We start from the raw sequence: 25190 nt of genomic DNA, 5'->3' as shown, positions 1-25190 counted from the left end.
TTAAGGAATAGTTACAGGTCTTTATGCAGGAAGAAAAGATTAGAATACGAAGAGACTTGTGTTCGTGAACTTGTAGACAGGAGTGGAGAAAAAGATATGTGCATTGACAAACAAGACAATTTGTAGGACTGTTTCCAACAAGATTTGCCAAGAAGATTGATTTGATTATTTTAAGAACATTTTAAACCATACTGATATACTTGTGGACTCGGATATTATTGAGCAGGTAGATTATGTTATAAATAACCATAATGAACAATTGTGTACAATTTCTGTACTGATGATGATGTAAATAATATTCTTAATGGTGATATTACACATGAAGAGATCGAATCATCCATAAAAGATCTGAAGCTGGGTAAAGCTGCAGGACCAGATGGTATTAAGGCTGAGATGATCCAATGTTGCAGTTCTGTTTTAATTCCATATTTGTTAGTTATGTATAATAATATTTTGCCAACGGGCAATTTTCCATCCGAATGGGCTAAGAGTGTTATTGTACCACCCCATAAAAAGGAAGCTTTGACTCTGTTAATAATACAGAGGCATATCTTTGATGGATATTTTTGGGAAGTTATTCTCCTCTATTCTAAATGCGCGTCTTGAACGTTTTTTTCTGATCACTATAACCGTATATCTGAGGCCCAGGCAGGATTTAGGAATGGCTCTTGCACAACGGATAATATTTTCACTATGCAATGTCTTGTACAAAAGTATTTATCTAAAAGTGGCGGAAGTATTTACTGTATTTATGTGGAAAGAATTTGATTCTGTTAATAGGAAATAACTTTGGTATTCAATAATGAATAATGGCATTCATGGTAAATTATTCTCTGCACTGACAAATATGTATTCAAATATAGAAGCAGCTGTAAGAGTATCCAACACTACTATTACTGATTATTTTGATAGTTTAAGTGGAGTCAGACAAGGTTGTGGTATCAGCCCATTTTTATTTGCAATGTTAATTTCAGAACTTCAATCTACGATTGAAGATGCAGATGGAAGAGGTTTATTCACAGGTGTAAAATATTTGGAACTACTGTTATTATTGTATGCTGATAATTTATGTATTTTTTATGGCAGTGTTATATGTTTGCAAAGAAAGATTGACATTTTATGTAAATATTGTAAAACATTGGCTTACAGATAAATATGGATAAGTCAGAAATGTAGGTTTTTTTAAATGGTGGTTATTTACGACTTTATGAGAATTGGTATTTTGATGGAGAGCTACAATAGACATAAACGTATCATAATTATTTATGTATTATGTTTTCCACTAGGTTGTCATGGACAGTGTGTACAAATACTCTTGTTTCAAAAGCCAGTAAAGCTCTGTTTGTTATAAAGCAAGTACAGCATAAATACCAAAATATTCCCGAAATATGTTATTTAAGTTGTTTGATTGTGAAATAAAACCTATTTTGTTATATTGGGCGGAGGTTTGGGGTTCCACGAAAGAGCTGTTTTTGAAAGATTTCATAATAACTTTTGGTTAATATGCATTGGGTGTTTGTAAACATGTACCGAGTAGTGCAGCTTTAGCCGACTGCGGCATACAAGGACTTTATATACATTACAACCAAAAATGTGTAAAGTACTGGTGTAAATTATTAAGCATGTCGGATGATCGTTATCCCAGACAATGTTACCTACTTATTAAGAAGTTAGATTCAGCAGGAAGGAAGACATGGGCATCCTGTATAAGATTGTTGTTACACACGTATGGTTTCGGATATGCATGGGTTAGTCAAGAGATTGGAGATATTTCATATTTTCTGTCGATGTTTAGACAGAGATAAGAAGATTGTGGAAAACAATATAGTTTTAGTATTATTCATTGTTTCAAAACGACTTGCACATTATAAGAATATTAAGTCATTGCTGACTGTTGAATATTATCTTACAAACATCAATGTTAGGGAATTAAGAAGATATATATGTTTGTTGAGATTGCATGAACTGCTGTTGCGTTGTAATATTAGATGTAAAGAAGCTATAACTGTTAACCGAATTTGTAGAATGTGTCATACCAATAGCATTAAAGATGAACTCCATTTCATATTTGATTGCTAGGCATATGTATCATTAAGAAATACGTACATACTGAAGTGGCATATTTCATCAAACATTTGCATATTTCATAAATTACTGACTTCTAAGGATGTGTCAATCCTTAACAAATGTGCTAAGTTTGTTAAAGAAGCTCTAAAATGTAAATATGCACTTGATAGTAAGTATATTGTCTCATCAACCGCCTAATTGTCACATATATATGATATTGTTGAATCAACTATGTACATGGGCCTGATGGCCTACAAAACAGAAATAAACTTACTAAACCTGAATGAGGATCCCCGAAAAAAAGGATAATTTCGGATTCCATCACGTGATCTTACTTCTGCCACAAGTGGCAATGATGGAGGACAGGAGGCAAAAGGTTAAAGCCTTAGGTTTTATGTTTATGTCAGAATATTCAAATCACAATTTCTCTGAAAGAAGAAGCCAAACAACGTTTTGTACCCTCAACACTTTATTTTTCAGTACATCCAGCATTTCCAGTGACTGATTAATGTTTTTGGTTGAACTTAAAAACAAATTAGTGTTGCATTTTGTACAACCAAAAAGTAGATACCTTCTCTTTGGAGACTTTATTTCCAGCAGGGCGCATGACTTGTCACGGGACCGGTCGTCCACGTGTGACGTCACGTCAGCATGACAACCATATTCGGCTCCAACATCTAGCAGTAGGTACAAATTTGCTTCCACGTCACCGTCAGGCAAAACTAGTTTCGTGTACACAGCATCTGAGGTTCAGAAGACAAGACTTGGACAGTATACGGTTCACAGATGAGTCCAGGTTTCATCTGGACAGCTCCGATGGTTAATGGCAATTAGAATGGCGTACGCTCCCGGAACTGTTCTACCCTTTGTGCAAATGCAGGGACAAAACGTCATGTTTACATAGAACATGTCTGGAATAAGATAGACCGACGCCTACGACAGGAGTAATTCAGTTGGGCCAATCATTTTGATTGACATTTGGAACACTATCCCCCAGGATTCAATCACCTGGTGTCTTCATTGCGCCGCCCTTGCCTCGCCTGTATCAATGCAAATGGTGGTCACAGCCAGTATTGACATTGTTCATTCCATACCTCTTTTACCGCATGCCTCTCTGCCTCGTATTACCAGGTATGTTTGTGATACAACATTGATTAGACGATGACTAAATAATATGTTGTTATTTTCATTAACATTTACTACACGTCATATAAAGCACAATTACTATTTTCCGTTAATATACAACACTCTTGCAAAATATGGATTTAATGCCACCTTTATTGATGTTTGCTCTAGTGTGTATGATGTATGGTTACATCAGGTGATTAGGGTATCATTTATACAAAAAAGGAGATAGTCTGGCATGACTTCACTAGGTCTTTGATGAATCTATAGTCTTTTTGTTCTTGCGATGGTTGAAGTTGATGTCTTCTAAGTGCATGGAACTTCGTCGGCCATTTCATCTAGAGCTTGCTCACCCCATTGTTTATTTGGCTGCAGCGACTGTCTAATTTTCTGAAATATATATTTGTAAAAACTAGCATGACTTTAGGAACCGTCAAGAGATTAATTGAAGCATTGTAAAATGATATGTAAAATATTCCCAGGAATAACACTGTGATTAATCAATTAACAGCTCTTGAATGTGATATGTTTTACTGTAAAACACTGAAATTTCTCTAAGCTTCATTTTCTGTTCTATCGTAATATTGGGCCAAAGTTTGCTCACCATGAAGCTATGAATAAACAAGCTACGGTGGGTATAATTTTGAAATGTATCAAAACATAATACTATCATAACCATGAATTGTGCACGTAACAAATTGATCTGAATGCATAATTATATCTGCTCTCCAAATAATCAACTAAAAAATAGTTGTGTAATTTAAAATAGGTTTTATTTAATATTTTATAACAACAAACAAACGTTGGCCCAACCAATCCTGATGGTTGAGTTTAAAACTTTGAGCCAACATTGTGAGGACCACAACATTTCCAACCACTCACCACAGCTGGTCCAGCTTTGCCATACTATCATTGGTGTAGCGAAATGAACAAAAGATGGAAGGAGAGCTAACTGTGTGAATACTTGTCAGCCATCAGACACTTCAAGGTGTCACAGGTACCCATAATGGTTGTTCATACTACAGATAGCTGCATGTGCTACCTCAGTTAAAGTGTTTCCTGGAGTCCGCCAAACTGCCCAGATGAAGAGGGCAGGCAAGGGAACAATGGAGGCACAGGATATCATCCAGCCGACTGCAGTGGCCCAGGCAGGATAGATGTAGTCCTCGTACTTAGGAGGTCGGTAGGAGTAGAGGGAGTAGCCGAAGGTGATCTGGATGAAAAGATGACAAGGACCCTTGTGTGTACCATTCTTTGCATTTTATATTCTTGAGAGGAGAGGCAGAGATATATTTCTAATAATAAGGTGAGTGCGGGAGGGAGTTTAGTTTAATGTCGCTTTCAAAACAGTATTCCAGCTATATCACAGTGTGTCAGCATAATGTTGAAGGAAAGCCCGAATTGAAGCAGTTCTCAGACGTTTACCACTTTGGTGCAACGCACGAGAACGGGTATGGTGTTTTACATTCTGTGGCATGGCGAGTGAGTGAGTGAATGTTGTTTAACGATAGTCAGCAATAGTCCAGTTATCAGTTGGACCTGTAAGTAATGCAATCGGAACCAGAAAAGCCAGTGACTGAAATCCCACACAATTATCTATACTCCACTGAGAAACGGACACTATCCCAGATATGTGCCACTCTGACGAAACCCATGAGCAAGTTGCTGACAAAAGTAGAATTATAATAAGGGTGAATGTGGGATCGAGAAAGAGACGCACAGGGACTGATATCTTAGATAGCTGGGTCTCACGTGCCTCCTCTTGATCCCGTGATCATAAGATTCTGGTACGACTAAGGGAAGAAGGACAGAGACTGATACCTTAGACAACTAGCCCCCTCTTGATAAATGGATGGCAGACAGCAAAAAGAATGAATTGCAAAAACAATTTAAATATTCATTTTTGAGACACAGGGAATTTGCAGAGACCAATGTTGCTCTTTATTACCTATTTCTTAAGTCACTCAACGAAAATGACTAAATTTGCTAAAATCGCTATCGTGCTATATTCAATGATGACCTTCCTGGTCATGCCACGAAAATGGTTGAAAGTGTTCCTCTGGTGTTATGTGTGGATCACCTATTTGATTTGTTGAAGCACTGTTGATGTTATTCAGTATCACTCACCCTTATATTTAACCTACAAGGAAAATCTAAATGTTCAAAAAACATTTTGGGAGAAAATAATTTAAACCTAAATTTTAAACACCATCTAATAAACATGAATCATGACACAAGTTTATTTATTTGCTCTCTTCGATTCATTGGCTCCAAAGCTTTGACATGTTGAAGAAAGGGAACAACCCCTTGAGACCTCTACATAGCTCTTACCCACGCTTGTCATTACACATACAAAGTAATTATAGTGTTGGGACATCCAATGACATTCAATCTGCCAGATAAACTGCATTCTTCAATGAAGAGACAAAACCCTTTCCTTAATCCTTGTTCCAGGAGGTTAACGTAGCGTTAAAATATTGTCCCCCTGTGTGACACATAATCCTATCATAATCGATGTTACTATCTTCAACCAGTGTTTTTAAGCCAACTCATTGCTGACAATTTTTAATATTGGTTAGTATTATGCACAACCACGAGAAGCTAAAGTGATGACGTAAATCCTGCTGGTGTATCATGCAGGAAGCCGAGGTACTGTAAGTCCCCATGATCCCCAGCGAGGTGGCCTAGCTTTGGTTACTGGTGGCCTATAGCCCGTGTTTTATAACTGTATTATATTGTTATGCTCAAATATGTTTCATAAATTGTTTTTAATATAGTATGCATGCTCAAGTATGTTTCATGAATTGTTCTCAAATGAACTTGGTCTCGTCGCTATATGGCCGAAATAATTTTGATGCGACGTTAAATTTTAACTCACTCACTCACCCATAATCCTTGGTGCAATGCACATAACACATAACATTATAAAATCAAAACATTAATAGATTTCTAAGATATTATTATTAGATTTTAAAAAGTCTTCTCACTGCTTGAATTCAAACACAAAACAAAGCATGTGCAATGGAAAAAATGTCATTGTTAAAATATACATCACACAAGAATATTATTAAAGCGTTAATGTGTGTAAAACACGATTACAGGGAATTCTAAAGGTACGAGTATTATTTCTGATATTCCGGGGACACTGCAAAATATGTGAATATTGCATAAGAGTTTCCAGAATATGGTAGAAATTAACAAAGAAAATATTCTTTTCTTTTTAGGTGCGGACGTGATCAGCTGCCGTGAAATGCCTTATACTATCTGATGATGTATGGTGCCTTGGATATAAATAATAACATTAATAGAAGAATCAGTTGAATCAAATTGAAAGTTAAAGTTGTCCTACCACAAGGAGTAATGGCGATGCAAACTTGATTAACATGATGAAAAGCTCAGGGATCTTCTTCCCCCACATCAGCTGGACGTCCGCTTGAAGTCTCGTTGTGCCTTAACGGTATAAACATAGTAAAGACCAATATCAGTTCAATATACAGTGAACATAGTTCTTATCAAAAGACAAACTATTAAAACACATTGGGGAAATACAAGCAATGATTCTTTCAAAGCATGCAGAGGTTCTCATAGTTAGTGAGTGGAGACAAAAGCAATGAAGGCTTTGACCAACCACGAGTTCATGTCTGTGAGTGAAACTGAAGGTACATACAGAACATCAATGTTGGGGAATAATCAGCCTTGATTATCTGCCGAAACAGATCCAATAGGGTGTAAAGGCAGAATAGTAATGAAACTAGATTGGAACCTCTGTCGTTTCTGAAAATTCTCGCATATCATTTGTGATATTCCATACTTCTTGTAACAGTATACATAGTGTATGTGTATCAGTAGATTTAACTCTCTTGTTTTTGTCCTGACTGGACCCTCAAAGTACGAAGACTTAGGCCCCACAAAACACAACAGATTGTAACTTCATTTTGGGTAGGAACATGCATGCACAATAGACGGTGATGAATGAGCATACCCGCTAGGACACCAGCCTTCCTTATTTTACGATCATGTAATACTCTTCCAACATATAATGTATAAATGCTTCTCTACAACATGATATATATCATTAAGATCTGAAACAATATGAAGGCAAAATGACGTTAGGGTGGTGAGTTAAATGCCATATTCCTTTATAAATAATTCAGAAGTGTTGCAGCATCATTCAGGCTTCTCACCGTAGAGCCACCCCATCACTATGCATTCCGACAAGGCGAAGAGTGCTGTGGAAGGGAAATAAGCGTACCATTCCACTAGTGTCAGCATGTATATCCCACCCTGGAAATGGACATAAATTGGATTTATTCCCATTCAAACTTTTCAGAAGGATACATGCTTTTCTTCAAAAGTTGTTTGATCGGGACGACAATATTAACGGCCTAGGTGAAACTTTCAAAATGTATTTTGTAGACGTGTGAAGAACATTTGTAAATTCTTTTCAGGTGAACCATTGACTTGTCTTTGTATGTATTTGTGACGGTGCCATCACCTTTTTGCGAACACCTGGTATCATAACTGTTTTATAATGCTTTTTGACATAAATACATGCTTATTATAGAGCTGTAATCGTACAATGGGCTCTGCTTATGGCAGATATTTTTAATGGTTAAAGAAATGGTTCAGTCACTATTATTTATATAAGTATATCTGTTGTGGGCTTCAGTCAGTTCTATCTGGACCATGACAGTCAGTAGGAAAGAGGTAGTCCTGTGAAAAATACATTCATTAGTCACTCAGATAATTTTCTGAGAGTATATTTTGAACAAAAAAAGTTTTTACCTGTAAAAGATAGATGATGGCAAAAGGGAAACTGCTTAAGAGGATCAGAGCTGTTGGAAGCCACCGCCGCTTACGTAGACTTGGGAACATATCCACAAATGCTGATGATATGACTTCAATGGCTGGCAACTGTAAAATGTAAGATTAAATGTCAGCATGAAAGCACATGTTACTTGCAGCAAGAGACAGCTCACTGGACAAGTCCCAACACATAGACGTCTTTCTAACAGAGCGCTTGTAATGACTTAGAGATGACTTATAAACATGAAAAGAAAGTAATTTGTCGCTTTTATGTAATAAGGTGGTGCATTTTCTAAAAGGAAGATTATTTAAGCGTCACAGTGAATGAGTACTGTGAATTTCACATCACAAGGGATGCACTGTGGAGGGCTTCTGCTTTTATATAATATTCGTGAGAAACACGAATGTGACAAATGCAATGAATGCTACATAGCATGTCTATATTGTCAACCCAAGTAAGTATAACCAATGTTTGGTTTAAAGTTAGTGATGTCTGTTAGGTTTGTTCCAACTTAGGTGGGTCAAAAATATGCTACTGGCAAATCATCATATCAAATAAATTTTAGTTTTCTTGCCCATTTCATACAGGCACCATTACTCATTAAGGTCTTTTCCTCTTGTATATTCTACCTGACAATCTATTTCCAGCGTCATCAGCATGATAAATGTCAAGGTTGACCATAACTGTGGCAGGGGCAGATAAGTCAGGACTTGCGGATACACAATAAATGCAAGGTTGAAGCCTGAAAGAGACGGTGGTCATGATATAATAGTCAAATACATTAAAAACATCCATATGGCTTGGGATGCCACATCACAGACAGAAACACACTAACAACCATCGAGCGAAACCAAAACACTGGAAGACTTTATGTAACACAGGACCTAAATATGCCACAATGGGGTTTTTGGTCTGCACAGAACACCAATGTTTTAACCACAACACATTTGTGGAGAAAAGACATAGTGATGATAAATACAATTATATCATAATGTACGTATCTCTCGATCTGCCAGCTTGATGTGGGAGGAATTCCCGAAGTGATGCAGGTCTAAGACATTTACCACTTTGGTGAAACCCACGAGCGCTGGACAAGTCAAGGCATATGCTTTGAACCGGGACTCGAACCCAAGATCCTAGTTTTCTGGCACGATTACAATAACAAAGGAATACATACCCGAATATTTGCAAAGCATGTAGACTCCTGTGTATGTATGTCAGTAAGTAATGTATGTAACGCGGTTCTTGGGCCACCCTGGTACTGCTGTACCAGCCTCAGTATTAACCTCCCATCATTAGCATCACCTGGTTGCATGCACTCCATGACTAAAGCAGCGCTAACTAACCCGATGACGCAAAAGCCTCCACTGTCACTCCACGTTGGTAGGCAACGTGACCGATGATTGAAAAGAAGGAAAATCCAACCAAGATAGTAGCAAGCAAGTCCACGATACAAACCCAAACTGCGTCTCTAAAATGGAAATGATTATTCATTGAAATCGAGATAGATCTGTTCATAGTAATGGATGATGGTATTGTTTTATGGTATGCAAGTTGATGATGTGATACGTTCCATGACAGGTGATGATGTTATAATTACCCTTGAAGGTGATGGTGTTACAATTACATTTACAGTCGATGGTGTTATACGTTCTATTACAGATACGTATGTTATAATTACCATTGTAGTCGATAATGTAACAATTACCATTGCTGGTTGTGTAACAATTACCATTGATGGTCATGATGCTACAATTACCATTGACAAGGACGATGTAACAATTATCTTTACAGGTCAAGATGCTACAATTACCATTGCTGGTGATGTTAAAATTACCATTGCAGGTCACGATGTTTCAGTTACCATTGCAGGTCAAGATGTTAAATTACCATTGCTGGTAGTGTTATAATTACCATTGACAGTGATGATGTTATAATTACCCTTGAAGGTGATGGTGTTACAATTACATTTACAGTCGATGGTGTTATACGTTCTATTACAGATACGTATGTTATAATTACCATTGTAGTCGATAATGTAACAATTACCATTGCTGGTTGTGTAACAATTACCATTGATGGTCATGATGCTACAATTACCATTGACAAGGACGATGTAACAATTATCTTTACAGGTCAAGATGCTACAATTACCATTGCTGGTGATGTTAAAATTACCATTGCAGGTCACGATGTTTCAGTCTCCGTTGCAGGTCAAGATGTTAAATTACCATTGATGGTAGTGTTATAATTACCATTGACAGTGATGATGTTATAATTACCCTTGAAGGTGATGGTGTTACAATTACATTTACAGTCGATGGTGTTATACGTTCTATTACAGATACGTATGTTATAATTACCATTGTAGTCGATAATGTAACAATTACCATTGCTGGTTGTGTAACAATTACCATTGATGGTCATGATGCTACAATTACCATTGACAAGGACGATGTAACAATTATCTTTACAGGTCAAGATGCTACAATTACCATTGCTGGTGATGTTAAAATTACCATTGCAGGTCACGATGTTTCAGTTACCATTGCAGGTCAAGATGTTAAATTACCATTGCTGGTAGTGTTATAATTACCATTGACAGTGATGATGTTATAATTACCCTTGAAGGTGATGGTGTTACAATTACAATTACAGTCGATGGTGTTATACGTTCTATTACAGATACGTATGTTATAATTATCATTGTAGTCGATAATGTAACAATTACCATTGCTGGTTGTGTAACAATTACCATTGATGGTCATGATGCTACAATTACCATTGACAAGGACGATGTAACAATTATCTTTACAGGTCAAGATGCTACAATTACCATTGCTGGTGATGTTAAAATTACCATTGCAGGTCACGATGTTTCAGTTACCATTGCAGGTCAAGATGTTAAATTACCATTGCTGGTAGTGTTATAATTACCATTGACAGTGATGATGTTACAATTACCATTGCGCGCGATAATGTAACAGTAACCATTGTATGTGATGACGTTACAATTGCCATTGAAGATCATGATGTTAAAATTACCATTGATAGGGATGATGTTACAATTATCTTTGATGGTCAATATATTACAATTACTAATGCAGGTCATAAAGTTAAAATAACCATTTACAGAGATGATGTAACAATTATCTTTGCAGGTCAAGATGTTATAATTACTATTGACAGTGATGATGTTACAGTAACCATTTCAGGTGATGATACAATCATCATTGACAGTGATAATGTTGTGATTACCATTGCGGGCCATGATGTTACAACTACCATTATATGTGATGACATTTAAAAAGTAATAATGTTACAAATGCATGTCTTGATGTTATAAATACAATTACATATCACAACACAATTGATGTAGTTGAGTTTCAAATTATCTGTTTGGTTTCGTTTCAAAATGCAAATTGTTTTCCAATCTGGTAGCATGGTCATTGTGACAAAGATACCTACCTTAAACAGTTATTGTTGACCTTGTTGTATCTCGACAAGGTTAAATTAAATCCCATGCCAACATTCAAGGAAAATAAAGCGTAACCGCATGCTTCAATCCATATCTGGTGAAAAAACAATGACTCTTGTCTGCAGTTGTAAATAAACCGAGGATCAACATATACACATACAAGTCGATATTTATAATGTATAATTTTCAATTGACAATATCTTAAGTTACACTATTTCAAACATCAACTGCACTGGCGCTAAGTCAGCTCTCAAGGAATACTTCTGAATGGTCTTATCTTTTTGATTTAAAACTTTGACAACTTTTTAAGCATTTTTTCACATCATAAACAACTGCTATGGGGTATCTGAGACAATGTACCTTTGAAAATCAATTGATTTGCTTTTTCGGGACAGATTTACAACATTTCAAATATCTGGTTGCAAATTCATTCCTTACTCCAGGATTCATTGAACCAATTTATGTCTACGCAAAATACCCAGCCACAGATCATATTTTGCAAACTGTTGCAGGAATCGGTGATGGTTAACTGGACATAATCAAATTTAACAACAGTTGTTTCATTATTCAATTACATAAAAGCAAACTCGGTGTACTTCCCTTTGCCCCTCAGTTTATATATGTATTGTACAGAGATTACCGGGAATACAGAGATTTAAGCCCTGACTTGTAGCCTGTGAGATTACCGGGAATACATATATTTAAGCCCTGCCTTGTAGCCTGTGAGATTACCGGTAATACAGAGATTTAAGCCCTGACTTGTAGCCTGTGAGATTACCGGGAATACTGAGATTTAAGCCCTGACTTGTAGCCTGTGAGATTACTGGGAATACTGAGATTTAAGCCCTGACTTGTAGCCTGTGAGATTACCGGGAATACATATATTTAAGCCCTGCCTTGTAGCCTGTGAGATTACCGGGAATACATATATTTAAGCCCTGCCTTGTAGCCTGTGAGATTACCGGGAATACATATATTTAAGCCCTGCCTTGTAGCCTGTGAGATTACCGGGAATACATATATTTAAGCCCTGCCTTGTAGCCTGTGAGATTACCGGGAATACATATATTTAAGCCCTGCCTTGTAGCCTGTGAGATTACCGGGAATACAGAGATTTAAGCCCTGCCTTGTAGCCTGTGAGATTACCGGGAATACATATATTTAAGCCCTGACTTGTAGCCTGTGAGATTACCGGGAATACAGAGATTTAAGCCCTGCCTTGTAGCCTGTGAGATTACCGGGAATACAGAGATTTAAGCCCTGCCTTGTAGCCTGTGAGATTACCGGGAATACCGAGATTTAAGCCCTGACTTGTAGCCTGTGGGATTACCGCAGACGGATAAAATGTTTCAAGGCCATGGCTTATATTAAATTAGAAGTTTTGGTGGCCAGATATGTTCCAATACGAATAATAACAGTTTAGTTTATAATTTAGTATAAACTAGCCATTTTAAAAAATCGTATCCTGAGTTAATTTTATGATAGAACAAAACTGATGTACCCATATTGTGTATTGATTTTGCAAATGTTCAGGGCGAGAAATCGCAAGTATAAGCACACTGTCAAATAGAAAATATTCCAAATAATATACAGTGTAGCTTCAAGCATCACATGCCACAAATTTACAAAACACGTTTTTGCTATTGAAAGCTAAGTCATGAAGGTAGATTTCCTTCAGAAATGCAAGTGCCTGGCTTTTAATCTGATTAATAAAGATGCATGGAGGTTACATTGTAATATTTACAAAAGGAATGTCTCACCCTTTCGCGAACAACTGCTGTCATCACTATTTAATAGTGATTCCTAAACACAGGCTCGTGTTATGGTCAGAATCGTGCAATGGACTCCTCTTTCAGCAGAGACTTCTTATGAATATGGAATGAATATTTTCTAAGTGTGAAGTGTAGGATAGAGGTATGCAATCAAATTAAATTAGGTATCTTTCTAACATTGCAAATATTCAAGCAATTCCTTTGATGTTTTGGGAATTCACATGGTATCAATTTCATGTTTTCACTCAGATACTTTCTCTGAATATAAAGATAATGCTGTCTTGATTGTATTAAACATAATGGTTGTGGCAAGGATTTGGTGGCACATTTGCTGGAACCAGCAATATTTCTCTGTTTGTACGGATTCTGAAGGAACTTTGGAATCCAGTACAAAAAAGGAATGAATATGTCTTCTGGTTTTAGGTTCAGGGTGAGGTGAGGTGAAATGGTGTTTATCGTCGCGTTCAAGGATATTGCACTTATATAGCGACGTACATGCACGTGTGTGACGCTGCTTGTACTAGTTGGGTATAATGCCGATTTAATAGAGCTAGCGCACTTAGATACCATGCCACAGTTTAACGTGCATCTCCCACTCTGACACTGTATACTGACTACGAGTCGACCAGTCCTTGTGTTAGCCACTTAATGCCGAGCGCCAGGCAGGGGAACAACAAGTACAATCTTTTCACGTGTTTTAGTTTGACGCCCTCGGGGATCGAACCCGTGACCTTCTGTTCTCCGTGCAGACGCTCTACCACTGGATCAAAGAGGCAGTCTTTAGAGTCAAGACAAAAGTTGATGGTCCTAATCTTTGGGTTTGGCCGCTTTTTTCTTGTTAATGTCCTGGCCTCATATGGTGCATCTTTTTATATTTCACTTATACCAGGTTCTTTGCTTAGTTATGCTTACACATAATGGTTATGTTGTTGAAGGCCTTGTCAGTGGTTCTTAGTTCTTTCATATACGATTTTCAGAATGACCCCTAGATGAATGAAATATAATCAAGCTTAGAGAGAACACAGTATCTGACCACAAACATTACATGTAGAGCAGTCAGACTTTGGACGGCAGCAGTCTACACATGTGTACATACCCCAGGTTCTTTAAGCTTATCGAAGTTGGGTTTGATGAAATAATACATTCCTTCTGCTGACCCTGGCAGGAGACATCCCCTGACGAGGAAGACGATGATCAGGACAAACGGAAATCCCACAGTGACGTACACAAGCTGCAACAGGCATCAAAGTTACCATAGGCGTACGACATGGAAACAAAAAAACAACAATATCAGTTAGGCAATCGTATTTATTATATACTTTAATGTGGAAGACTGGGGTTTCCGAAGTTGAGAAAAGTGATATTTTCATTGCAGTGAACATAGGATATACCATGTGTCGAGTGAAATATCATATTCAAGGGTATATTTTCACGAGTGGCGTAGCCACATCAACATCTGTGAGATAAATATTAAATCAATCGACATGATATCGAAGGAAACTTTTGATATGACAAACAAAGATATCTGATGATTGTACAATCAATATTTGGAATACGATTGACACAATATTTTAGTAAGGTGTCATATTTAGAGTAAGGATCTCAGCACCAAGGTGGAGCTAACATTTAACAAAAGTAGCTCACGTCAAGTACAATAAAGGGTCAAAGGTTAAATGAAGATCAAACTATATGTAGATGGTTGGTAACACGAGGTACAACGCAGCAGTTAACATGTTTGGATCTTTTTCAACCGATGAAGGCTTGCATGTCAAATTCAAGCTTCTTTTGTCTTGTGGATTCAGTAGAGAATATTTCATCACTTACAGCCCAGGAGGATGTGACACACGGCGAATGAGTACGATTTCTTCTGATAAATTCATTGGGCTCATTAGGACAACGTTAGAGTTAAGGATTATTTTTTAATTTAAAGATTGTTTTATAACATGACCAAAATACCATCATTATCACTGCATAGATTGAAAAGCATTACAATTAAGTTTCGGTCTCTGGGACGATATTTGAAGCAACTTATATCAATATTTTGTGTATGAAAACTTGATTTGTAGTAATTTGTATCTACCATCACAGTTAATACACCAATTATTGACTTGCCTTTGCATGTGTTTGTGACGGGTGCCACCAGTGGGGATAGATACGCTCACCTTTCCGCGAACACCTGGCACCATCATTATTTCATAGTGATTCACAGACACATGCTCATGACATGACAGAATCGTACAATCGACTTGGCTTTTAGTGATATTTTTTATGAATATCGAAAGTGTTTTTCCCTTTTATTTACCTTTCCAGTCACCTTGATTCCTCGACACTGGCAAACAAACAAAATCAAGTATGTTATGGCCAGACACAGAACCAGAGGCCACCTTACTCCACCCATGTCGTGTAAACCATCAGTCAACTGCAACACCTGCAATCTGACAGTAATCCAATTGTCACCTTCATGTGGGAGGAATGCTCACGTTGAACACCTGGTATCATCACTGAGTTTCAGTGATCCATTCATATCATTGTCACCTTCACTGTACCGTTTACGCCAAATTGAACCTGTTTCAGTGGATAATCGAGACTGGTTGATGCTGAGCCAGTTAGCATCAACTTGTTATTCAATCTTAAATCTTGTATGAATCTATGCTCTTTCATGTGTGGAGAATTATGTGTAGTTTACAGGGGCCCATGGTTTTCCAAGGCTGAACGCTATTATATACCCCATAGTTAAACCGTCGGGCAAAAGAAAGTATACACTTGAAAATTGGAAGTGACCCAAAATTACAAAGGTTATCAGAAACTTACTTAGCTAAAACCAGTCGCCGAAACACTTCAAACGTTAGGTCCAAAACACAACCATTATGCCCGTATCAAATACATCACTACTGAATAAACATGTCTTGTTTGTTTCCATTTTAGCCACCATCAAACATGGGTGTATACGTTCTCTTGCCCGGCAGTGTAATTCTGACTGCCTCCGACTTGGGTCAAGACCCCAGTTTCACCGTGATCCTTCATCACGTTCTGTCAGCAGCATTCTGCACAATTTAGTTTCCCCAAGAGGGGAAACGTCACAAAGCGTCTCCCCGGAGTGTGGAAGCGCGGGGTTACGATCGCCGACCTCGTCTAACAAAAGATGTTAGAAGATGGTACTTACTGTTACCCTGCCTGGCGCTCGGCATTAAACAAGGCGTTTGGTTCTAAGTCTGTATACTGTGTCCGAGTGGGGTGTCCATGTTATGCTGCGGCACTGTGTCTCAGTGGGCTAGCACAATAAAGCCGACATTTGTCCAGACTAGTACAGGGACAGGTTACAACCCATTTCACCTCACCTCTCCCGTCCAACATTATGCTATGATAATACTGATCATGAAATACTCTTATATTCTAGCTATTCTAGCTATATTACGGCGTTCTTTAAATAATCGTGTGTGAACCAGACAATCCAGTGATTGACTTCCCGACCATTGATCTGCGCAGTTCGGATACGATTACATGTATGAAGCAAGTCACCGAGTCTGACCACCCGATCCAATTAGTTGCCTCATACGACAAGCATGGATTGCTCAAGATCAATCCTAACCCGAATCTTCACGGTTTGCTTCTCTTAGCTGACATTATGCCATAATATAACTGATATACTCCTCCAATCGTCATTAACTCGCTCAGAACTCATATATTACAAGGCCTGTCAATCAGGACAGAACTGACTTTTTTCATTAACACGTGCTGCCGTAACTGATTTTCATTTATATAATTTCCTTTACTATTTGCTTCTGTCTCCCTATGGAATTAGTTTTGAAAGATATTTGAGACTGGTTATTCTCTGTTTCATGTAGAGTAGAAATATTTAATAAAGGATTATAAAGCGTGATGACTGATAGGAATGAAGATATATTCTCTGTAAATCATAGTTGGTTGTTTCATCGAATGGATCTGATAAAAAATGAAGTCGAAAACAAAGCACATTCTTCAGAAGGATAAACCTAAGAACCATGCCTTTGCTTTAAAACTGGTTACAGTAAAACAAAGTTCTTTTGGTGGGATGAAATCAACGCTTACGTACCTCCAAAACTCTTCTGCAGCTGTTCTACAAGCATACGCTCCTCCAGTGACGTTTACCTGATGACTGTAGGCGGTGCAGTTTGTAACTTCCGTGTGGTTCATATACGTCTTATTGATGCCACTGTCAGATATACACGAGGGGGTGTTCCAGTCGTTGTCGCAATTGGCCCAAGGTAGGGTGGACGAAAACGAGTAGTAGAAGAAGTAGGCAAACCAGGAAAATATGGCATTGTAAAGTGAAAAGACAATCCACAGCAGAATCAAGATACCAACACCAATTCCTGAAAAAGTAAGTATAATAAGGTCATCAAACATTTTAAAGTCCGTGCATACACATCCGTGTGATAGCGAATATAAATAACTCACAAGAAGTTAAAGAACATCCGATTATGTCATTTTATTATAGTTAATCTGTCATGCGATGGCAATCACGCGGATGTGAATGCAAGGACATTGAAATGTTAAGGAAACCTTGTCCAAATTGATTCCTGCGACCATGCACATCTGGTCACTCTTCTGGTAAGTAATATTTATATTTACGCACGTGAACTCTGAACCAAATAGTGAAAGGTATTGCTTAAACAAATATTGATTGAACACAAATAATTAGTTTTCTTCAGTGGCTTTTTTAAATGTTTTACAACCAAATTATGGCGACAAAATAAGCATACGTATACCTTTGAAAGGTGGACACATATTCCAGGCGTTGATTGGTCCACTCTGGGAGAACTGTCCAATCACCATATCCAGGAATACACAAGGTATGACGGCGATTATGGTGAACAGTGCGAAAGGTATCAGAAACGCCCCTGGACGATAATGAAATAAACATTGGAAAACCCTTAGCTGAACTGGGATTAATTGGAATTCAAACCTGAATGTATAGCAAGGCATGTTTGCACGTTATGCAGTTAGAGAACAGAAATAACGAGACTGCGACACGAGGATATGACAAAAACATGGGTGCAATTATCTCATATGATATATGACATATATATGCGTTTGCAGAGCAGTTATTTCGTGTTGCGTGTTACAGTGTTGGCCCGAGGTACTCTGGCGTTGCGTGGTGCGTTTCTACATGTAATACAAACACTTTTCAGAACATTTTGTGCATTTTCCCCAGCAATGGCTTTATGAAAGACCCAGTGAAATGTGCTTTAGTCACCCCTTAAGGTTTGAGGATGTGCTGTACATAAATGTTGTCGTAACAAAGCCTCACCTCCACCATTACGCATACACAAATATGGGAACTTTATAAATGCCCCTGATCCAATACTGGAACCAAACAGGGTGATGATGTAGTCCATATGATGCCGCCATCTTTCTCCTGCCATGCCTGTGTTGCAAACAGATACATGTTCGAGTTTAACCTTCAACAAAATTCATATCTATAGTCGGGAAGGTAATTTAAGGTACCGGCGTTCACTGCAATATCTGAAAAACTATTGGACCTACTCCAGTCAAAGTTGGTATGAGATTATTAAACAGTCATACATAACTGGATATTACATTTAACGACTATAACATTCTTATTTGGGTAGCTGAGTAATGTTTTATAGTTGTATTTAATTTTACATGTAGGTTTCCTGGTCCGGCTGTATTCAATTCCAACGATACATATGGTATCGGCTACAAACACAGGCACCGGCGGGATGAACAAACAAGGGAACATATCGTCATTGTCAAAAAAGGCAATTGCACTTATTCTTGGTATTTTAGAATTATACAATACTCTGGCCAATGCGACATCGTCCTTTGATGGTTACCTAGTCATGTTGGTATTGTCGGTAACACACGAGCTGATAGATTTTGATAAATCAGTGTCTTATCCTTCAATTCCCTACAGTGATTTAAAACAAAGCATCCAGGAATATGTTCGTAGTTTGATGCAGGGAAGATGGGATACCCAAGTGGATACAAATAAACATCATGAATTTAAATCCAAAATAAATATTTCCAGGGATGTGATTGGTTTATTTGCTGCTCACATAACCTGTTTATCTTTCGACAAAAAGTGACGTTTACAAAGTATAAACTTCACCTTCTGACATTGACCCGATTTTTGACTGGAACTACTTTTAATTGGGAATCCCCGAGTTGAATATTTCTGTGCCATTTATATTCCCTGCTTACCACGTTTGGATTGGTAATAGTGGACAAAATATTAACATTCCTTTTTCACACAATATTTCATTAGTAACATTATTACATACTCGCATTAACCAATTGATGAAAGTGTGACATTCATGTCCCATTTCTTGGACCCTCACGTTGAATTAGATAAAATTGAATATACATCGCGCGCACAAATACTTTGCAAGTTAACAATTCTGAGGAAAATTCCCTGTGCCATTTTTGACTCATTACTAAATCACCATTACGGCGTTATGTAGTGCATTTTCTGACATGAAATATCGGATATTTACTCTGAGAATTGCATTTCAAATATAGCATATTAGTGATCAGTATACTGATCACAAGTATCTTTTTTATGAAATCACCAATGATCCTTTTGAAACGTCGCCTGTAACCCTGGAATAGATTAGAATGTTTTGGAAAATACGCAAAAATGAACGCCGAAGTGAACTTTCCGCCATGTTGAACAATGTTTACCAAAATCACGTTTCATGTATGAGACACCTATTGCACCACGTATATTTCAAACTCATCAGCGACACATAAATTGTTTGAAATGTAAACAAAGCAAAACTCAGATATAACACTGTGTAGTATGTTCTCCTATTTTGAGAGATCCATTCATCTAGTCGTTGCATACAATGGCTCAATAGTTTTAATATATACATGGGAAGAGTATCGTAGCAAGAAATGGGGAATTAAACATACATACATTACCATGATTTGATAAATTCAACAGAAATAATAAAAGTTTCCGTCCAGCGTGACGCCATGACTGACGCAATATCACGCAAAACGCTTTTCTGACAATTTCTGTTGGTTATAATGGAAAACATAAAACAAATAACATAGATTGTCAGAATGTTTCTGTTTCCTTTAATGGCACATTTATGTACCATCCCTGGCCACATTGCATGGCCACATGAATGTGTGAAAAGTGAGGATTCTCCGCTCGTGTCCCTTTGGACGAGAGAATCACAGACATGCATTTTTTGCTTGTTTTGTTTGACTTTCTCAGATGGGATAACAATTATCATTCAGCTTCTTCAAAGGATCCTTTTGATAATACCAATGCTCATTAATACTCGGTTTTTTTAAAAGAAACAGACTTATTTGATAAATTTTTATTTGGTTTAGCAGAGTGTGATATAATCATCAACTGAGAGAATAAAGTTTTAAGTTTGACCTGGTTTGTGTGATACCTAAACTGTAATATTTAACTTGCTGTTTTACTGTCCTTTGTCGACAGGTATTGAACAATAACGAATTTGTTCTCATCACGATATGGCGGAAATATTGCCGATCTGATGCAAAATTTTAACTCACTCACTCAAACAGGAATGTTTGTTGTTTAACGCCGCACTCAGCAATATTCCACCTGTATGACGACGGTCTGTAAATAACGTTTTTGATTACATTTCCAGTCATATTTTACATTTCAATATCATACATACAGTGAACATGGATTCGTTGTTACATTTAGCATAATTGTTAAAGCGAGATCTAATTTCCATTTACAAATAATAATAACCAAAACACATTATGTGCATGTTTGTGGGATGAACAGATCATGTATCATAGTTTACACAGGGTTTCTAAATAATACATTTAAAGAAGACCAGAAGGCATTGAATTACAATTTGAATATGCAATACATTTTGTGATTTCATGTGATCTAAGTATCTCTTTTTAGAATAAGTAAAAATAAGGTTTTACTTTTTGTTTAAAACATAGACTTTATTTCCATAATAACTGCATTGAATGAATTGTTTTTCTTCTCTTTAAATCCAAACAGTATGTTTTCATTAGAAAAAATAACTAATGCCTTTGGTATAGTTTCTAAGCCAATCTGAATGTTTCGTCCATATATCAGCATCTTAGTGACTATTACATAACACATGAGTAAGTGTTTCAGATGGTTCATTACATAATGAACAAACTGGCGATTCAACATATCCAATTATAAATAAATAACAGTTAGTACTTAAAATATTCTGCATAACTTTCAACTGAAACCATCTTAATTCAGTACTTTGTGTACATATTTTTGCCATCAGGTTATAGTTCACCCATTATGTATCTGTACGCTGTTTTTCAAAACAATCTTTCCATTTACTGCAAAACTTATGTTTTATCAATTAAGGGTTAAATAGGGCTTCATAAAATACCTTTCTTCCCTTTTTATTGTTTATGTTTGATCGACTATATAGCAGCATAGGCCCTTGGCAAACTTTAGCACAATGTTTTATATTATTCTGTAAATAATTGTCTATTGATAGTTCTACTCCTTCTTAGGTCAAACAGTCAGAAGAGAGTTTTAAATGTAAACGTCAACGAATGACGCACGGTGCGCCATTGTATGGTTGATTAACATAGTCATGTTGCGTTGTGTAAAGTTATGTTGTCAGCAACCATTACAGTTATATTTGATAAATTATTAAAGTCATGAATTTAGATAAATAAGGAAATAAATACCAATATGTATTTATTTCACAAAAAAACATGTTGTACTCAATAAGAAAGTTAATTTAGTCTTTGCCACCACTCAACCTTTGTCTTGAAATCTGAATCAAGTCAACTTATTATTATACGAGCATGTGTGTCATAGTGAATTTACGAAACGAGTGTCAGCGAGTGATTTTCGAAACGAGTGTCAGAATTCCCGAGCGAGAACGAGGGTAAAACATGATTTCTTACACGAGTTTCGTAAAATCACCATGACACACATGTGAGTGTACTAATTTCTTTATTTTCCATTATTTGTTGATCCTTTGAGCTCCCCGTTAGAAAAGTGCATTGATCGCCACCGCTGTCATAGAAAAAGACATAGTTGTCAAATGACGTCAACAATCGTCAGCTATGACGTCGTTTCTAGTGTGACGTTTTCCGACCTTCCGTCACAATAAGATTCGAATGACGTCAACAATGCCGTGCGGATGACGGAAACAATACACTGGTACACAGAGCAGTGTTATTTGCACTAGTGCGAATACGATGTTTATGAACTCTGTTATTTCTAACCCTATGGGTAATGAAATGAATATAAAAGCATTTATGTCCATACAAATCTGTATTTACAGATGGATCCAAGGATGGTGACGTAGTTGCGAGCGCCACTGTCATTAGGTGCAATGCTGTATCATCGAGACTAACCGATAACTGTTCCATATTTACTGCTATTCAGACTACTAAACATCTTTCGTGCAACGGCCGCTCTTAATAAAAAAATTAAACTACATAATGATCTTGCTACTGGCTACAATGACCTCATTTATATTGGTTACCCAGCCATGTTTGAATATTTAGCAACACAGTGGCTTATGCTGCTGAACAAGCAACTTTCACAAGAAAAAATACCCATATATACAAAATATACAATTTTGTATATTTGGTATTTCCAAAATATACAATTTTGTATAGTTGGTATTTCCAAAACTATACAATTTTGTATATATGGATAGATTTTACCACTGCTTCATTGAATTTTTTGAACTCGTAAGAGGTTATCTTGGGGTTTGAAACTAATGTTACCGAACAGTATTTTTGCACGTGACAATAACACGTTAATACTATTTCATTATGGCAACTATATTTGGAGTGTTATGAAATAATTTTGATTTCTTGATGTTGACAGCATTTTACATAAGAAATAGAACATTTGTGCAGATTTTAGTAACAGATAATGTAAATAATACCGCTGTCTTAATTAGATTGCGGTTTGAAAAAGCACTGTTTGTATAACGAAAGGCTGCTGCTGTTTTAATTAGGTCGGAGTTAGAAAAGCACTGTTTGTTTAACGAAAGGCTGCCGCTGTATAAACTTAATTGGGGTTAGAAAAGCACTGTTTGTATAACGAAAGGCTGCCGCTGTCTTAACTAGGTCGGGGTTAGAAAAGCACTGTTTGTATGGGGAAAGGCTGCCGCTGTCTTAACTAAATCGGGGTTAGAAAAAACACTGTTTGTATAGCGAATGACAGAAGCTGTCTTAAATAAATCGGGGTTAGAAAAACACTGGTTGTATAACGAGAGGCTGTCGCTGTCTAAACTAGAATAACCACTAAACGGAATAGCAAGAGAGTAGCCTTTTAGCGATTGTCACGATCATTGCAAAATAATAGATAAAAAACCCATGAATTTAAAATTGTACAAGGAAACATATATAGGAAACACATCGTTGGAATAAATTCCTATTATATTACGTTCACGACATTAGTTCTGGAGTTTTCAAAGTAAAATTTAATATATATGTTTCTGTGATTTCATGTAATGGTGATTCTAAATATGAAATATTGGTTGATATTGTTTGTCAAACAGTTGTACACACCGTCCATTGTGATACTTCTACTTAAGGATGTTTGTTTAGTCAATAGGCATGCGTTCATTGTAAACAAGGATCATTAGTGTGAAAGGATTACTAAGTTTGTCATCCAGTATAATGCACTTCCACGATTAGCATAATTAGAACACAGTTTGTAATTAGGTACATCCGGACTCCAGTTAATCAAGGCAGCTACATCAGTTGAGAGTGTGAGCAACTGGAGAAGAGGCGAGCAACTCAATGTGATTAATGAATTAGTGGAATTTTAATAAATAAACGAACGCCTGTCGCAAAAATGCATTCGAACATTGAACACGCACAATCGCAGATTCCTATGGTACATTTGAACGTGAACGAAGCCGTGCAGGATGCCTATCAGCGATGTGTCTTCAGAACACACAGTGAGCTCAGGTGAGTTTATTAATTATGATATTTGATATTCATTCATAGATATGGCGATCATGAGCGCTGACACTATATGTGTTCGCAATAGAACATTTGGAAGACTAGACACATAGTGATTCACTATATGACTACATCAAATCCAGTATTTGTTTAATGCAACAGGTTTAAAGCATTCAAAATTGTGCATTATTATAAAATACAATCTGTGTCGCTTCGTCTCCCATGTAAAATCCATTAATTATTTGTTTTAAATATAATTTAATATTACTTTTAGTTTTACATTATAACTTAAATTATGGAGTCTTGCATGTCGAGCCAACAAACTATTGTACATAGTATTCACATTGGAATTTCTGTTTACTGTGTTTGCGGTGGGGTCCAGACAATTCCCCAAAGGGACAATTCCAAATACTACTGCGTAAAATATTAAAGCTGATTTGGAGAAAATTACCAAATGGATGAAAGTAAGTAAAATTGAATCCAGAGAAAACAGAAGCTTTCTATTTCACGTTAAATTAAAGTCTTCCCAAGTGCAAAACCTAATCTTAAAATGAAAGGAATTAATATTTATGACTTTGGTAATAATATTTCAGTCAGATTCTGATATTGACGAGTTAAAAAGGAAATCCCTATGATTAATTGCCTTAGAAGTCTTAGATACCTTTCTGGTGTCCACCGCCGTAAACCATACTCACTCACTCAGTTAAATAACTCCTTTCACATAAATCGTTAGAAGTTATGAACAAGCATATAATGCCCATATTTCGGACAATTGTACCAAGAACAAGAATTAATCCTAGAATGTTTCCACTAAGATTCATTCCGGACGCTGAAATATTGCCGATGAGACGTTAAATTTTAACTCACTCACTCAATACGGACTATTTGTGGGGCGATAAGGGGTACAGGCCACGAGAAAATATATAGAGAAACCAACACAGCCATTACACCTTTTTACAAGATGGAAAACATCTTTGCTGTTATTAATTACATTTATAGAAATCAAACCAAT

At 36.8% G+C, this 25190-nt stretch overlaps 1 protein-coding gene across 1 annotated transcript in view; it reads right to left on the bottom strand.

Moving 5' to 3' along the window:
- Positions 1 to 2534: 2534 nt before the first annotated feature.
- LOC124142670 (sodium- and chloride-dependent GABA transporter 3-like) overlaps positions 2535 to 25190 on the bottom strand; it is a 45666-nt gene continuing 23010 nt past the window's right edge. Inside the window, exons 2-14 of the mRNA XM_046511253.2 lie at positions 18540 to 18656; positions 17998 to 18129; positions 17322 to 17601; positions 15552 to 15684; positions 14346 to 14480; positions 11468 to 11571; positions 9346 to 9470; positions 8629 to 8741; positions 7978 to 8106; positions 7377 to 7476; positions 6542 to 6642; positions 4235 to 4405; positions 2535 to 3582 (exon numbers count right to left, since the gene is read on the bottom strand). Coding sequence (XP_046367209.1) covers positions 3499 to 3582; positions 4235 to 4405; positions 6542 to 6642; positions 7377 to 7476; positions 7978 to 8106; positions 8629 to 8741; positions 9346 to 9470; positions 11468 to 11571; positions 14346 to 14480; positions 15552 to 15684; positions 17322 to 17601; positions 17998 to 18129; positions 18540 to 18654 — 1722 coding nt within the window. The 5' untranslated portion in view covers positions 18655 to 18656 and the 3' untranslated portion in view covers positions 2535 to 3498. The remainder of the gene's footprint in view (positions 3583 to 4234; positions 4406 to 6541; positions 6643 to 7376; positions 7477 to 7977; positions 8107 to 8628; positions 8742 to 9345; positions 9471 to 11467; positions 11572 to 14345; positions 14481 to 15551; positions 15685 to 17321; positions 17602 to 17997; positions 18130 to 18539; positions 18657 to 25190) is intronic.

The sequence above is a fragment of the Haliotis rufescens genome, unplaced genomic scaffold, assembly GCF_023055435.1.
Source record: "Haliotis rufescens isolate VD_foot unplaced genomic scaffold, xgHalRufe1.0.p SCAF_10, whole genome shotgun sequence".
NCBI classification, from domain to species: Eukaryota; Metazoa; Mollusca; class Gastropoda; order Lepetellida; family Haliotidae; genus Haliotis; species Haliotis rufescens.
This window is presented reverse-complemented; position numbering and strand designations above follow the sequence as displayed.